The sequence below is a fragment of the Manis javanica genome, chromosome 6 (genome assembly GCF_040802235.1).
Source record: "Manis javanica isolate MJ-LG chromosome 6, MJ_LKY, whole genome shotgun sequence".
NCBI lineage: Eukaryota > Metazoa > Chordata > Mammalia > Pholidota > Manidae > Manis > Manis javanica.
In genome coordinates this window covers 26,608,240-26,623,946 of record NC_133161.1, presented here as the reverse complement: position 1 = coordinate 26,623,946, position 15,707 = coordinate 26,608,240, and the positions used below count along the sequence as shown (strand labels likewise).

Here is a 15,707-nt window from a genome sequence, read left to right as displayed (position 1 = left end):
CTAGATAGCATTCCTCTTCATTTATTCTCATATTATGCCTCTCTCTCTCTCTCCTCCCCCATTCCCCTCTCTCTCTTTCAAGCTCTCTGGATGATTCTACAATGAACTCAAGTTTAAGATTCACTAGTCTGTATTAGTAATTGCCATCAAAATATTATCTATTATTTATTGAGGGCTCTCTGTAAGCACTGAGACATAGATTCTTTAAATTTCTTTTTTATATCAGTATGTACATATATACAGACATAGAAATATTTAGATCCTCAAAGCAACTAACTTTAAAATGATAAAACTGATTTTCAGAAATAGTAAATAACATCTAAGGTTGTACGACCATAATGAATAGAGTCAGAATTTGATTCATGCTTAAAGGCTTTAATTCTGTCAAAATATTGTTAAATAAATGTACATGTGGATATATAGGTTAAACATATTGTTTAAGATATGCACAATTTATCTTTCATGCGTCCACCCTTTGTTTTTTTTTTGTTAATCAGCTAATGGTCCTAATTATGTCAGGTGAGAGGATTTCTGCTATATTCCCTATCTGCACTCTCTTTTTCAGTCTGGACTTTTTACTACCCTCCTTGTTTCCTACCTCTGAACCTATCACTTTCCCCCTCTCCCTAACTGTTTCTATCTTTTAAGACTAGTCACTATAAAAGCATCTTTGAAAAGGTAGTCCAAAACCAAGACCCTCAATGCCTAATTGAGTCAATGCCTCTGTTCTCATGGGCAGAAATATGGAAGATGCATGGATAAAGACCAATAAAGACCATTTACTCAACTAATTAATGTGGCTTAACTCAATAATTTTTGAGAAAAAAAATACACTAATGTTAAAAATATATTTTCATTGAAAAGTATCAAAATATATAGACAATAATTGCTGTTTCACTTAATTGGGTATTAATCCCATGCTGTTATATATTTACTTCCATTACATAAACATACACTTACATTTGGAATATTCATTATACTCTACTTACATTTATTACATTTATATTAACATATAGACTGAGAACTTTTAGGTAAACATTAATGCATAAACCATATCCTCCCCAAATTACACCAAAACAATATAGTTACTGACAAAATAAAATTCCTATATATAAACATTAATCATCTTTATAATAACTTCATACAAAATATCTTGCATATTTTAGTATTTTTTTTGTTGATATTGATAGTGATACCCCAAAATTAAGAGACAGTTAACATACCTTCACAGTGTGTTTAAGTGTCAGGAGTACATCCAGCCTCTCATCTTGAGAGATATTTTTCAGCATAATGCATTCATAGATGTTTTGAAGCTCTCTGGCTCTGATGGTGAACTGTGTATCCATCTCAATTTTTTTTCCATTAAATGTTCTCCATATCTTTGGAGCTGAACACTTGAAAATAGTATTATGCTTATAATTATCAGTTAATTAAAGGTTAAAAAATAGTTTTGATCCTTCTACTAAAAGTTAACTATAATATCATGTGCTTTATGAATAGAAGTATCACTAAAACTTAAGAAAATTAATTGAAGAATTTTAAGACCATGGGAAAGTGAAACATTTTAGGAAAAAAATATGAGAGAGTCATTCAGTCTGTAGAAGTTCAAACACTTTTACAGGATCCTGAATTTGCTACTAATTTGTACTAACTGCTATGTTGAATGGCTTGATGTATATATGGAATAGCTTATGACCCCCCCTCAGGAAAAAAAAGCACGCTATTTATAATGTATCTAAAGATTATCTGTTTGGTTCAATTACACTGAGCTATATATAAAGGTGTCCTAATCATGCCTTGCCAATTGAAGACAACTTTTATAGAACAATTGTTACAGTCTTACAGATACAACAAAACTGGACCTTCTGAGTATGGTTTTGTTTCCTATAAAAATAAATCTATATCAAGTTCATAGTTCTTCACAAAGCAGATGTCCATAGTGAGACAAAGACACTAAGCTAGCTTCACAGTGCTGTGGTCCATGCCTCCATGCTGATGGCTAAGATTCGCACTTACTATTTCCAAATCTGGCTTGGTGCCTTCTAACCTAGTCCATCTCCCCAACTGAGGATCAGAGATGGAGTTCACTTGCTCTGAAGCTCATCTAAGAACTTCCAGGCTAGAAATTCAGAGACTAGCTACAGGAGATGGTATGAGTCCTCAGCAAACTCAGACACCAAAGATATCTTTAATGAAGATTAAGTCTGTGTTTGCTGCTGTTTCTGTTCTCTCCTACTCAGACTTTAAGAGAGGATTCATTCACCTAAAAATTTCACACTGAAAACTCATGAACTATTTTCTTATCTACTTTGTGGTCTGAAGATGCTTAGGTTTCCCTGACTATAATCTATCAGAAACAAGGCTATGTTGACCATGACAATTAACTGTCCAAATGCTGGATTTTTTGTAGGCTGATTAGTAATTGCTTTGGACACCTGTAGCTCAATTTATGCCATACTGGCAACCATTTAAATCTTAGATTTTATATAATTTAAAGTTTAAACAGAAGCCCATGTATTGGAACAACTCAGGAATGTAGACTAGCCAAATAGAGAAATAATGTAAGACTGCATTTAGCATGACAGTATTACAAGGAATTTTTAGTTACAGCCTCAATTTACCCTTAATTTTTTTACATTTCCTATTAACAAAATTACCTTGAAAACTGTAAAGGTACCATTTAAAAGCAAGTGTATTTGATTTGTTTTCAGAGTAATAGTATCATTTTCTGAACAAAGCCAAAATAAATGTAATTCATAGTTAGGATCTTCATCAGAAACTAGATTCTCAGTTCTAGTTTTAACCTAGCTAATGAGAAGCCACAGACTTAAATTATATTTTTAGAGCATATATCTAACATTAAGTAATATACTGTTAATTAGCAGAATAGAATTAAGTAACATTTATTAAGGATTATAAAAGAGAAATAGCTCAATAAGAAAATATTTTATCATTTAATTGTTATCACTTAGATTTAAAAATATGTATTGTTTTAAATGGACACAGCCTTGTTTGAGGGTAGCCTTAAAGAGTTACTGAAGTTTAATGCTTATTTCAAAGTTCCTTTTTAAAGTTTTAAGGAATAAGCAATCTTGGGGTAAGTTTCATATTGCAAATTCTAAAGTCTAATGTCTTAACCTTTGCATGCAGTTTTCCTCAGGGTAGCTCTATTAAACGTAATTTCTTTTCTTCTGGTAATGTGGACAATACCTTTCGCTCTGCAGGCTGCTAACCTATTCCATTTGCAATAATCCAAGCATAATAACCTTTTAATGAAATGCCCAGTCATCTACTTCATTGTATTTCTTTCACCTGATGGACTGATTTAACTCTATTTTCCTTCCAAGTTTTTGCCCCATTTAATATAGTATGATATGGTAATATCTTGGATTTTTTCCAAAAACATTCAACATCCAAATGCTTCCCGTCCTTCAATTTTTAAGTAAAACTCTACCTTCTCCACGATTCCTAACTATGGTTTGAGCCAATGAAATCACTAGTACGTGAAATACTACTGTGCTTGTAAAAACACACACACAAACAAGTATGCAGTGTCTCTATTTTAATCACTCAGGGCAATGAAATTTGAATCCAAATAGTTCTATGATTATTTTATGTTTGTTAATTATATTTCTCCCAAAAGATTATAAGAAATAATTTTTTCATGTAGTTCTATACATCTCACAGGGCCTACAGGGCTCATTCACTCATTAAACAAATATTTACTGTGTTTACTATATATTAGTGTACTAGGTACTGAGTAAATAAAATGCTATCCTGATTTTAAGAATTCTCAAATCTGATGGGATGTAAAGATACAGAAATAAGTAATTAAAATAAAAGGTGATTATGCTTGATGACTCCAGGTAAATAGGTAACTACAGGTTGCTATAAAGCATTTAACTGGTGAAAATAAAATAGTATCTAAGATGAAACCTGAAGAATAACTAGAAGTTAGCCAGGTTAAAGAGAACTAACTGATAGAAAGAATCCCAGATTTGAAGTTTGAGTTCCCTGGTTAGTGCTGAGAAGATATAAAAAATCTATTTGGCAAAGCTGTTATCATACTTGGATGTGTCTCTGCCAATACTGATAATTTGCTCTTCTAGTCTAAGCTTCTTTGACTTCAGGCCTGCAGGTGTTTTTTTACTCTGATACAGGAAAATGTCAACTTTGCTTATTTCTTTTTCCTATTTCCCTTTTTCTTTGAATGCTTTGGCTATAATAAGACATGTACAACAATCATGTTCTTAAATTGCTTTAGAAAACAGGAGTGTAATAAATTCCACTTAGCTGCTACCAAATGACACAGCACAGATTCTGGAACAGAGAACAGAAGAACAGCAGGAAGATACATTCCAAGAGAGGGAAGGTAAAGAGATAACAAAACCTTGAAAGCAGCAGGTTTTCCATAAAATAGAAGAAATGACTGCACTGTGAAAGGAGGGCTTTTCTTCCTCCTAAATCAATACTCAGGTCCCTAAGGGGATAAATTAAGAATAACCTTAATGCCCCCAAAACTACTGGGTAGTGATCAACTTTTCTTTTACATGGCATAGGGGTTTTGTTCATCCATAGAGGACACCACTGTGTACTGTGGTGCTCAGAGAAAGGCAAGAGCCAGTTGCATTTTTCTATCCCATTAGCTGTTGGCCACCTGAGTATGGGGGAGAATAAAAACATTTAAATGACACAGTCTAACACGGACGGCAGTGTTTTTAGCTTGTGATTGTGAGAAGTGGTACGAATCAAGGAGAATCAAAGAAATAAGTGCCCTAAACTCTAGGAGTAACCTCCTGCAGAAATTCAAATGTCTCTTTACAGTTTGGGTAAAGCACACCAAAGATATATTAGAAACTGGCTGATGATTTTTCATTCAAATTTCTTGATATGAATTTCTTGAATTCTGTAAAGTTGTGAGTTATTAACATCTGATAACTTGTGGAGGTCAATGTTTGGCATGTTCAATTACAGGTTATTTAACCAATGCCTCAAAAAAATCTTGAAGCCTTTTATAGAGAATGAAGGCTTAGTATAGAACCTATAATAACTAATTAGTTCAATGTTTTGATTTAACTAATTGAAAAAAAATCATTCATTACTTAGAAAAATTCTATATTCAGGATAAGAAGATGAAAAGAAAATATTAGTTCACTAAGCTGCATAATATTTAAATATATTGAAGTTAAACTAAAACTAAAACATGAAACTTTATTCTTATGGACCTAGAGAGCATTATGCTAAATGATATAAGCCAGGAGAGAAAGACAAATACGATGATTTCACTTATATGTGGAATCTAAAAAACAAAACAAAACAAATGAAAAGAGCACAAATATATTCCTAGACACAGAGAACTAGTGATTGCCGTGGGGGAGGGTGGGTGAAATAGGTGAAGGGGATAAAGAGGTACAAAATATCAATTATAATATAAATTAGTCACAGGGATGAAAGTACAGCATAGAAAATAGAATCAATAATACTGTAATAACCTTCCCTGTTGACAGATAACTATATTGTCAACATTTATTGGGGTGATAATTTAATAATGTAGATAACTGTTGAATCACTACGTTATATACTTGAAATGAACATAATATTGTATATAAACTATATTTCAATAAAAAAAGAAAAAATATCTATTCTTCAAAGTTATTCCCAAATTATAGGAAAGTAAACATTCCCTTTACATATGTATATGTTGTAAGATATAAATATTTTTAGTTTTAAAATCTGCATTATGGCTCTGGTTAATAGCTTTGACATGTGAAAAAATTCTGACCTTGTCTAGCTTCAGGTATTAATTATAAGATTTTTTTTTTTTTAGTAACCAAAAAAAAAAAATGTAGAATAAGTCACTTCGAATTTTATGAAGTCAGCACTGTCTTCTCCTGAATATTAGAGACAATGCCAGACATGGGGGTGGGGAAGGGTGAGCAGGAATAAAGAACAAAAGGCACTGTATAAGTATTTACAACAAAACTAACTATAAAATCTACCTTGTTTTCTATGTTTAATATGGCATGATACACAAAAGGATGATTAAAATGATTTTGCATTAGAATAACAAAGATTTTATAATTTACTGTAAGAGGTTAGAAGTTGACCAAAAATCAATATTTTTAAAGACTGGACTAATTAAGCTATGGAATGACTGGGGAGTGATGTCAAGTGTAGTTGTTCCATTCTGTGGTTGTGTTTTTCTTGCTCTATAAGACATGTGGGTCAAAACTGAGGTAAAATTCCCTTGTATCAGCTGAAATTTCCACTTCCTCTAAATCTCGACCTCAGTGTTGGTGAGGTTACCCGGTTTATCAGCTGAGGTGACAGTGGGCTTATGACCCCAATCCTAAAACCGATGCCCCACAAGAAACCTTTTCCTTGACCTGTACAAGTCCTGTGGCCACTGCTCCACCCTTCCTTCGATCTCCCGGCCTTGCATCTTGGTGTGTTGCCCTGAATCAAGGCGAGCATTAAGGCCCAGTCATTTCCTCTCATTCCCTCTCCTCCCACAAAAAAAAAAAAAAAATCTTGCACTTAATATTTAATTTATTTAGTAATATAACTAACAAAGTCACAAGAAGCCACATTGCGCCCCAGTGCCTTCCAACTATCTCCTCACTGTACTTTAACTTTCTCTCCCAGCAACACTCAAAACCCTCCATTTTCCTGGCACAGAGCAATTCTTCCTACACTCGGCTCCTTCAGGGTCTCAGATTCTACCCCAGCAACTTATCAGAGTATTTATAAAAAAGACAAACAAAGAACAGATCTTCCTTCCTCACAGGAATTCCTGTGAACAAAATTTCCCCATCTCATCTGTTTTTGGTGAGTCTGAAAGACCTTCTTAGAGGGCTATACTTCATGAGAAAGAGTAGCAGTCACCAAAGGGCTCTGAAGTCACTATATTTATTTGGATTTGATCTACTTTTGGACTCTTTATAATTGAAGTAATGCTTAGAGAGAATTCTAGACATAAAGCCTGGATTGCAGGGTGTGAGGAGTGTAAAAGCATAAAGAAGAATAGACATTGTATGAGTATTTACAACAAGAATTTAAAATAGTTTATAGGAAACAAAACAGCAAAGAAAGCACAGTGGGAATTCCTGTGAAAGGTCTAGACCTGAAGGGAGTTCTAGAATGCAGGCAGTAACTAAAACCAAAATAAAAGTGGAGATCAAATATCAGACTAAGATGAGAAGATGGCATTTACAGCATCTAAAAAATATAGTTTTTAGAAGTAAACTCATAGACAATGATAAGTGACTGGAGATCACCATGGAGGATGGGTTCGGGTAGGTGGGTAGGTAAAGGGGATAAAGTGCCACCCATCTTGCCTATCCATGGGTACCTCAGAGGCCTCCAGCTCCTTCAAACACTCTTGTGCCTTGGGTCCACTGCTGCCCTCTTTGGTAAGGTTAACAATCAGACACATAATATAGTTCTTGGTGATGAAGGTGAATTCAAGATAAAGTAACTTGCTAAAGCAGTATGTTTAGTTTGAAATCTGACTATGGAGAGGTATGAATATTATGCTCTCACACAGTACACTCATCTTTTCTAGACTGAAGACATTCAAGAATTTGAAATGCCAGTATCCACATCTCATAATTTCTTGATCATATCTGAAATATAAAATTACACAGCCATTATTTCTGCCCTTTATTTTTTCTCCCTGCCTTCTTCCAGAAGCATTTATTAATAGTCTGTGATAAGCAATGTGCTAGATGAGGATACAGAGAAAAAAGAAAGTTCTTGCCTTAAGAAGCTCAGAATCTAGGAAGGATGCAGACATCTAAATAGTTGCATAAAAACTGACTATGTACTAAGAAGTGAAACAGAGTTCATGAAAGCATATAGAACAGGCTAAAGTAGGAAGATCAGCAGAGCCTTTCTGTAAGGAGGGGCACCTGAGCTTGTTTTAAAGAGTGAGTAGCTGGCTACTGAGGAAGGAAGGGAAGGCTGTTCCATGTAGAGGCAACACCAGAGGTAGAAATATCAAGAGCACATGGTCTTTCTGAGGATGTGCAAGTAATCAAGCATAGCGCCATCAGTATGGCCATAGTGTGTGAGCATAGATGACAGTGAGACAGTAGTGGGACAGGTAAAATGGGCCAAGGATCGATTATGAAAACCCTGGGTTCCCTGATGGCAGCAAGGAGGAACAGAGCTGTGTTTAGTGAGGTCACTATGGCAGTAGTATGGATGATGGAGGAAGGAATTGAGAAGTGAGACTGGAGGCCAAGAGCCTAATTTGGAGACATAAAGTAATCCAGATGAGAAAGTGATCCAGATTCCATTAAGTCAGTGTCAAGCTCATACAAGACAAGACCTGCCTCATGACAGCCTCCCAGGGCAGACAGGGAAGCAAGGGAAAGGAGCTGCCTCAAGGCATCTCCTCAGAAGCCTCCCATCCTTTCATGTTCCAGCAGGTTCACAAGGCATTCCACCAAGACTCAGGTTAACTGGGGCTCAAGTCTTTGCCTACATGGCCCATTTAGGCACAAACGAAATCATCAGAACACCTTGGCAGGGACATTCCCTACAAGCAGTGGTAGTGGGTTTGGAAAAGAAGAAGTAGAGAAGTGAGAAGATTAATGAAGTGATAGAATGAAGAGGTTGGTGGTTATATGGGGCATCAAAAATAATAGCCAGGTGTCTAACTAAAGCAACTGACTAAATGAAAAACTCATAAAGATAAATTATGTGAGGGCTATGGAATAGGATCAGTTTGGAGATGAGGGGCCCAGGGAATGATAAGATGATATGACTAAGGTGTTGACATGTCAACTTGAGTTGTACTCTTGGGACATCCAAAGAGCAATGACAGTGGGCAACTGGATATGTGATTTGGAAGCTCCTAAGAGAGGTCTGGGATAGACCTGCAGGGAGTTCTAGAATGCAGGTAGTAACTAAAACCAAAATAAAAATGGAGATCAAATACCAGAGTAAGATGAGAAGATGGCATTTATAGTATTTAAAAAATACAGTTTTTAGCAGTAGACTCATAGACAATGATAAGTGACTGGTGATCACCATGGAGGATGGGTTCGGGTAGGTGGGTAGGTAAAGGGGATAAAGAGACACAAAATCTCAATCATAATATATAAGATGGTCATGGGAATAGAAGCACAGCATGGAGAACATAGTGGTTCCATAACATCTTTCTATGTTGACAGATAGTAGGTGCACCAGCTGGGATGAGGATTCAATAAAGTATGCAACTGTTGAACCACCGTGTTGTATACTTGAAATCAATGTAATATTGAATATCAATTATACTTCAATTTTTAAAAAATACACTTAAAATATGTTTTTTAAGAGTGAATGTTTACAAACAACATGAACCATATAACTAGAAGCACTACAGGTGAATATCTTGAAAAACTCCATCCCTTTTCTTCTTGTGGTAGAGTTGGCTTTTAATTGTTTGGAAAGATGAGGTGTATAAAAAGAAAGTGGTCACTATGGAGACAGGCTATTCAACCAATATCAAACGGGCAGTTTTACCACAAAAGGGTGATTATTTTAGCTTCCTTTATGCATATTTTCATGGTTTTCAATAATCACACATCTTTTTGCTCAGAAATTTCCAGTCAGTAATGACCTGGTGAGCAAAAGCAAATGTACCAAATAGTTTATAGCTATTAAGGTTGCTTAATATGGGGGTACCCCAGACCCAGAATTTATGTGACTTCAGTACTCTCCATTTTATCAGGGTGTACAATTCATGTCTAACTTCTATAGCCAGCCTAAAGCTAAAGTGAACAGAGTCACAGGGAGAGCATCTCCATTGTTTCCTTCATGGCCAAATCTCTTTAGTTAAGAACATATTCATTTCATATTGTCAATCATTATTCTAGGCTGCAGTTAACATCTAAAGCTGTGTCAGAAAAAAGGAAAAACATATACAGAATTTAAAGAAATGTATCACTAAAGTGCTAAACAAAACTCACGCAAATTCTTACAATGTAAGTCTCTCCTTTAGTTCATTATTCTACATTTTTAAACACAGGATATATTCATATTTAAATAATTGTTACTTCACTAACCTTATTCAAAAAAGTTTGTACTAATGCTTCCTTGTTCTCCCTATCAGCGATGTATCTATGCCTCCCAATGGAAGCAATTATCTGGATCTCTTTTTCCAGAAGTTCACACAAAGCAGCTTTCCTTTCGGCTCCAGTAAAAGACTGGTTAATGCGTGCTGTCTCTTCTTGCTGCCAAACTAGAGGAATAACATGAAAGGCTCCTAAGTTCTTAAAACCCCACATCTTTACAGAGTATTTTTTATCATCACATCCTGACAAGCAATATTTTATTTTTATATCAACATAAGTAAAATTAGACATGAATAGATTCATGTTGTACATCTGAAATATGAAAAAAATATCAAATAGAAGTCAAGCAACTTAAAGCAGTAAAAGTCAAACAAACAGAAGCCAAAGAAATCAGTAAAGATAGTATCAAATTATGCTTTCAAATAAGCATGCACACTCCTCAGTACTGAATAAACATGGCTTGGGTTTGTGGCAGCCACAAATCTCCCTCCAAGAGAGCATCTGCTGGGAGGACAGGTATCTGAGGGTTCCAGCTAGAGCACTCTGGATCTGCCACCTCGTTAGAGCAGACTATGACGGGGAACTATGGGGAATCAGGGCCTAACCGTGCCTGCCCAACGGTGATCTCTTCTGTGGTCAGTCGTTGTATCAGAGCTGACCACAGGGCTGGCTCAGACTGCCTCCTGCTGTATCTGGTGGAGGCTTTCCACCCCTCATCCTCATTCCTTCCCTCTTCCGACATTCACAGGTGTCAAAACACCTCTCAATCTAAAGGCTTTCCCTGCCTTTCCCTGATCTCTCTCCCCTTTCTTGATCTTTCACTTTAAACTCCAGCTTGATGTCTACTTCCCAGGACCTGAACTGGCGCTTATATGTAGAAATGTTGACTTCAATTGTTTTCTTGTTTCTTCATCACTAGCACTTAGGTACCATTTCTCATTTCTTTAAAGAATTATAGCAGCAAGTGTTATAAAGTAATTGAATTTACTCTTTACTCAACCAATTAAGTTAAAATAATATTTGTAATATTTTAAAGCATTGGTTACTACACATGAAATACATCCTAGAATCAATCATAAAATGCCAAAGAATAGTATTTTAATAAAGTCATTTTACCTAAAGAGTAACACCATATTCTCAAAATTAACCCACATCAGAATATATGAGTTATTAGGTTCTTCCCCAAACTTAAATAACTCAAAATTTCTGGGCTTATGTATATTTTAACAAGGATTCCATTCCATTCCTCTATGTGCCAAATTTGGGGAAGGAAACTGTGTTTATATTCCACATTTCAAAAATGTCAAATTTATTTATACTAAAAAAATCATAGTGTTGGAAACAAACTTAGAAATTCACACCTTTCCCCAATTTAAGACAGTATCCTCCTCTCGGCAGCTAGGATAGGTTTAATATGACCACACTGGTCCTAGTACTAGCCTGTGAGGCTAACATTATCAGTCTGTTCTTTGGACTGCATGGCATCCTTTTGGGGATCCAAAGGTAGCTGTCACATTGCACTATCAAAAATAACATTTTAATCAAACAAGAAGTAAAGAGTGTGACTATCAACTATTCAAGTTTTCTCTATTCCAAACATATTAACACTACCCTTCCTTAAATTGCACATTATTTGACACAATTCATGTCCCATTCAGGCAAAGCTCCTCTGGTTTATCACAGTGCCGATTTAAAAAAATGGCATACCAAATTCCTGACAAGATGGAGGTTTATATACAGGCTGCTAGCACCCTTCTTCTAAATTCCTGTTGAAATGATACAAGGAACATGAAATGGAGGAGAAGGAGAGACCCAAATCAGTACTAGAAATCACAGAGGGGCGGGCTCCATATAGTAGAAAACTTAGGGGATTTCTTTAAGATGTAGAGCAGATATACCAGAAGACACTCAAGGAGATACAAATATTACCCCCCAAACGATTGGTCTCATCTCAGAAAGTGGATGCTGTAGCAGAAGAAAGTAGTAAACCTTAATTCAATGACTCAGAGCTCAAGAAAAGGGTACACTATGAACCCATTTGGTAGCTTACAATGTTTTAAGAAAGCTTTGAAAAACATTAAGGAGGAATAAAAGAATGCCTATATTTCAAATCATTGCAGAAAATAATCATAACTTTTTATGCAGAAAAAGACAAAAAAATTTGAAACAGAAAGAATAAAGCAAAATGACAGAAGCAAATTCAAACAGTATATTTAAAAATATGAAATGGCTAATTTTTTTACTGAAAATACAATAGAATAATTTATTAAAAATCCACTTATATGGTGTTTCCGGGAGGCACTTAAAACAATGTGACACCGAAGGTTAAAGGTTAAACACAAAATATTGAAAAACATGAACAAAAAAGAAAGCAGGAGCAGTAATTAACATGTTGAAAATAAAGGGGAAAGCACTCAAAATTCAGTTATTGAGGTAGAATACAATTGTGATGAAAGCTATGACTCTCATGAATGCTTATAAACAAAATCACATCCCACCAAACTGTATAAAGCAAAACTTCTATCAGCTATAAAGGTGAGGATATTTTCTATTATATATAAACATAAATAAAACACAAATGAGTTTGTCTATGCCAGTCAAGAAGTATTCAAAGCATAAAAATATTTGAATATGATTAACAAATTCAATTAATACACATCAAATTCTGAACATCAAAGGCTGAAAATACACCTTATTTTCAAAGCCCTATGAATATTTATATAAATTTATATAAGTTCCAGGAGGAGTAGGAATGAAAGAAAACAAATTGCCCAAATCAGAACTGTCAAAAACTGCATTTTTTGACACAGTACAATTAAGCTAGAAAAACTTAAGCTTAAAAAGAAATAGTCCCAACTGCTTAGAAATGTAAGAAATACTATCAAAAATAACATTTTAATCAAACAAGAAGTAAAAAGTCTGACTGTCAAAGGAAAGAAAAGCACTACACATCAAAACGCATAGGATGCAACAAAAATTGCAATAAAGTTGACTGAATTTTGCATAAATAAGCCTCTAATTCAAATCAGGTACCTGTGAAAAGTGTGTATGCAGGTCAGGGGAAGATTTATAAAAAGCTGTAATGTTTTCGACAATCACAGGCCTTTCCTGGCAAGTATGTCTGCTGGGCATTCTCCTCTTCCCCGTGATTATTTCCAGATAACTGAGAGTGGTTTTGATACCCTGGTATGTACATCTATACTGGGAACCTGAACTCCTTAAGCCATGTTTGTTGTATGTTCATCACAGAACTTGGAAACAAAACAAAGGTTGAAAGAACAGCCTACTGTTCTTTATTTGGAAAAAATATTCCAAAAAGCCAACTGTTGTCTTTGACATTTATTATAAGCTTCAGTTCATTCCTGATGTTTGGATTCCTGAAAATACTTTTGTGCCACTTTTTGTAACCATCTTTGTTTATTGTGCTTGCAGTAATCTTGGTTTTGAATGGGCAGAGTATCTTCTTGCACTTCCATGAGCAGCATGCTTGTAGAGTCCTTTCCATAGGCAGCGGGCCTGTTTTCCATCCATGCAGGTTTACATGGCTTTCACTTGATTCAAGATACCCTCCCCCCAGAGTACATCAGAATATGCTGAATGCTCTGGCCTCACTACACCAGCCTTTCCTTACATATATCTCACTCTTTTCTCTGCTGATAAAACACAGGAACTGTAGTTCCAAGGTGTAACTAGACTTTGCCTTAACTTTCTTTCTATGTATGCTACACTGAAAACTCCCCCACCTTACCCCCCACTTCTTCTTGAAGTGAAGGAACTAACATGTCTTCTTGCCTCTCCCTAGTTGGATAGACTATAAAATCACCCCACAAGGACAGCATTTCTTCTTCTATTTCCATTTATTTTTACCCAAAAACTTGACATTTTTTACCATTAGATTTAAAGGCTTCCTTAGGATAGATCTCTCCTTGATATAAAATTACATTTTCTTATCTTCTATTTGATATGATTCAATCAAGGAAAATGTATTCTTACGTTATTATATTCCAGACATGGGGACTTCCACGTGCAAAGACATTTCAGAATATATTATATTTATATATACTTTAAATAATTATAAATTATGATTTTCTTCTTCAATTAAAATTTCAAGTTTATTTTAACACCAGTCTCAACACTGAAAGGTAAATATCTAAAGCCATAAGTGCTGTTTCTGGCCCTCTTCTGCTATAACCACTGCCTTTTGATGCCTATTTTTATCACACTATTTCTTTTTCTCTCAAATTTAAATTTGAAATCATCCGGACCAGGTCAGGACTTAACAGCTGTGTTCCTTATAAAAAAAAATCGACTCTCTCCCTTACTAGGAGTACATTATTCAGATGCTACAGCTTGGTCTGTCCAAAAAGACGATTTGTAAATTTACAAGCTAAATTGTGCTCAACAAAAGAATTGCAAATTTAAGAGTTAAATTATGTTATGAAAGTCCAGGAAATTCATGATTTATGAGTTTACATTTAAGAGTAGTTTCACCAACCAAAGAACTTCTTAAAATTTCACAAAATCCATATACCAAAAGGAAATATATAAGAGAAAAATTGTTTGCTTGTGGAAATAGAATTTTTATCTCATGGGATTACATGCATGTTCCCAAAAGGCAAATTAAAATTGAGGGATGTTAGTAAGCCTATTTGACTTCTTAGTTTCACATTCAATATATCCAGTAGAATATTAGTTAAGCTATTCTGCCAACCTCAGAGAGCAATATACTCCTCTCCTTGATTAGTACTGAGGTCCTGATGAATATGGAGATATACATATGTGATTTCCAATACACTTATATTCAGATTTTACACTTTGCTTAAATTATTAGTATAACTTTTAAAAAGGAAACAACCCAATGCAGCTAATTATTCATGAAAATAATGGGCCTTAATTCCAATAAAATTCTCCCTGTAAATCTACAGTAAGGGATGGAACACAGCATCTGAAAAATACCATGTCCCATCTACTAATAAGGAAGAGAAAAACACAGGAATGAGGAGCAGCTGGACAAAACTGACTTTATATCTGATTTGACAGTTTCCAGAACTATACAAGAAAACACTGAAGAAAACACAAGAGATTCTGCCCCCTTTCAAAATATATGTTCCCTAGGGATGATAATAAAAACAGAAAAAATTGGGATGCCGTACTAGTTTTCTAGGGCTGCCACAACAAAGTACTACAGACTGTGTGGCTCAAAAAAAACAGAAATCTATGTTCTCACAGAGGGGCCTCTGCTCTGCTCTCCTGAAGCCTTGCAGCCGTGCCACCATGTTGCTAAGAGCACTGGGTGGAGCTCTTTATATAGAGTTGGTAGCAACATATTGCCCACACGTGTGTCCAACCAGGGCCAGGTGAGAATCCTGGCCATAGGAACCTTCATTTTATTCACACTTGCTATTTCCACATCTGCAGTTAGTTCTTTCAGTGAAGTGAATCCCTCAAAGTCATCCATTAGAGATGGAACCAATTTCCTCCAAACTCCTGTTACTGTTGATATTTTGACAGTTGTTCTTAAAGGCATCTTTCTATGGTGAATCCTTTTCAGAAGGTCTCCAATTTACTGGAGTTCTGGAAGGTGCAAGTTCAAAATTAGGTTTAAGGGCAGGGCTAGTTTCTTCTGAGGGCATCTCTCCTGTGCTT

The 15,707-nt window shown here is 35.3% G+C and overlaps 1 protein-coding gene across 4 annotated transcripts in view; it reads right to left on the bottom strand.

Annotated features, from left to right (window-relative positions):
• Positions 1-15,707, bottom strand: part of IQUB (IQ motif and ubiquitin domain containing) — a 114,495-nt gene that overhangs the window by 53,915 nt on the left and 44,873 nt on the right. For all 4 annotated transcript variants that reach the window (XM_073238502.1, XM_073238501.1, XM_073238499.1 and 1 more), the window contains exons 8-9: positions 10,053-10,228; positions 1,224-1,394 (exon numbers count right to left, since the gene is read on the bottom strand). In XM_073238502.1, the coding sequence (XP_073094603.1) occupies positions 1,224-1,394; positions 10,053-10,228 (347 nt within the window). The remainder of the gene's footprint in view (positions 1-1,223; positions 1,395-10,052; positions 10,229-15,707) is intronic.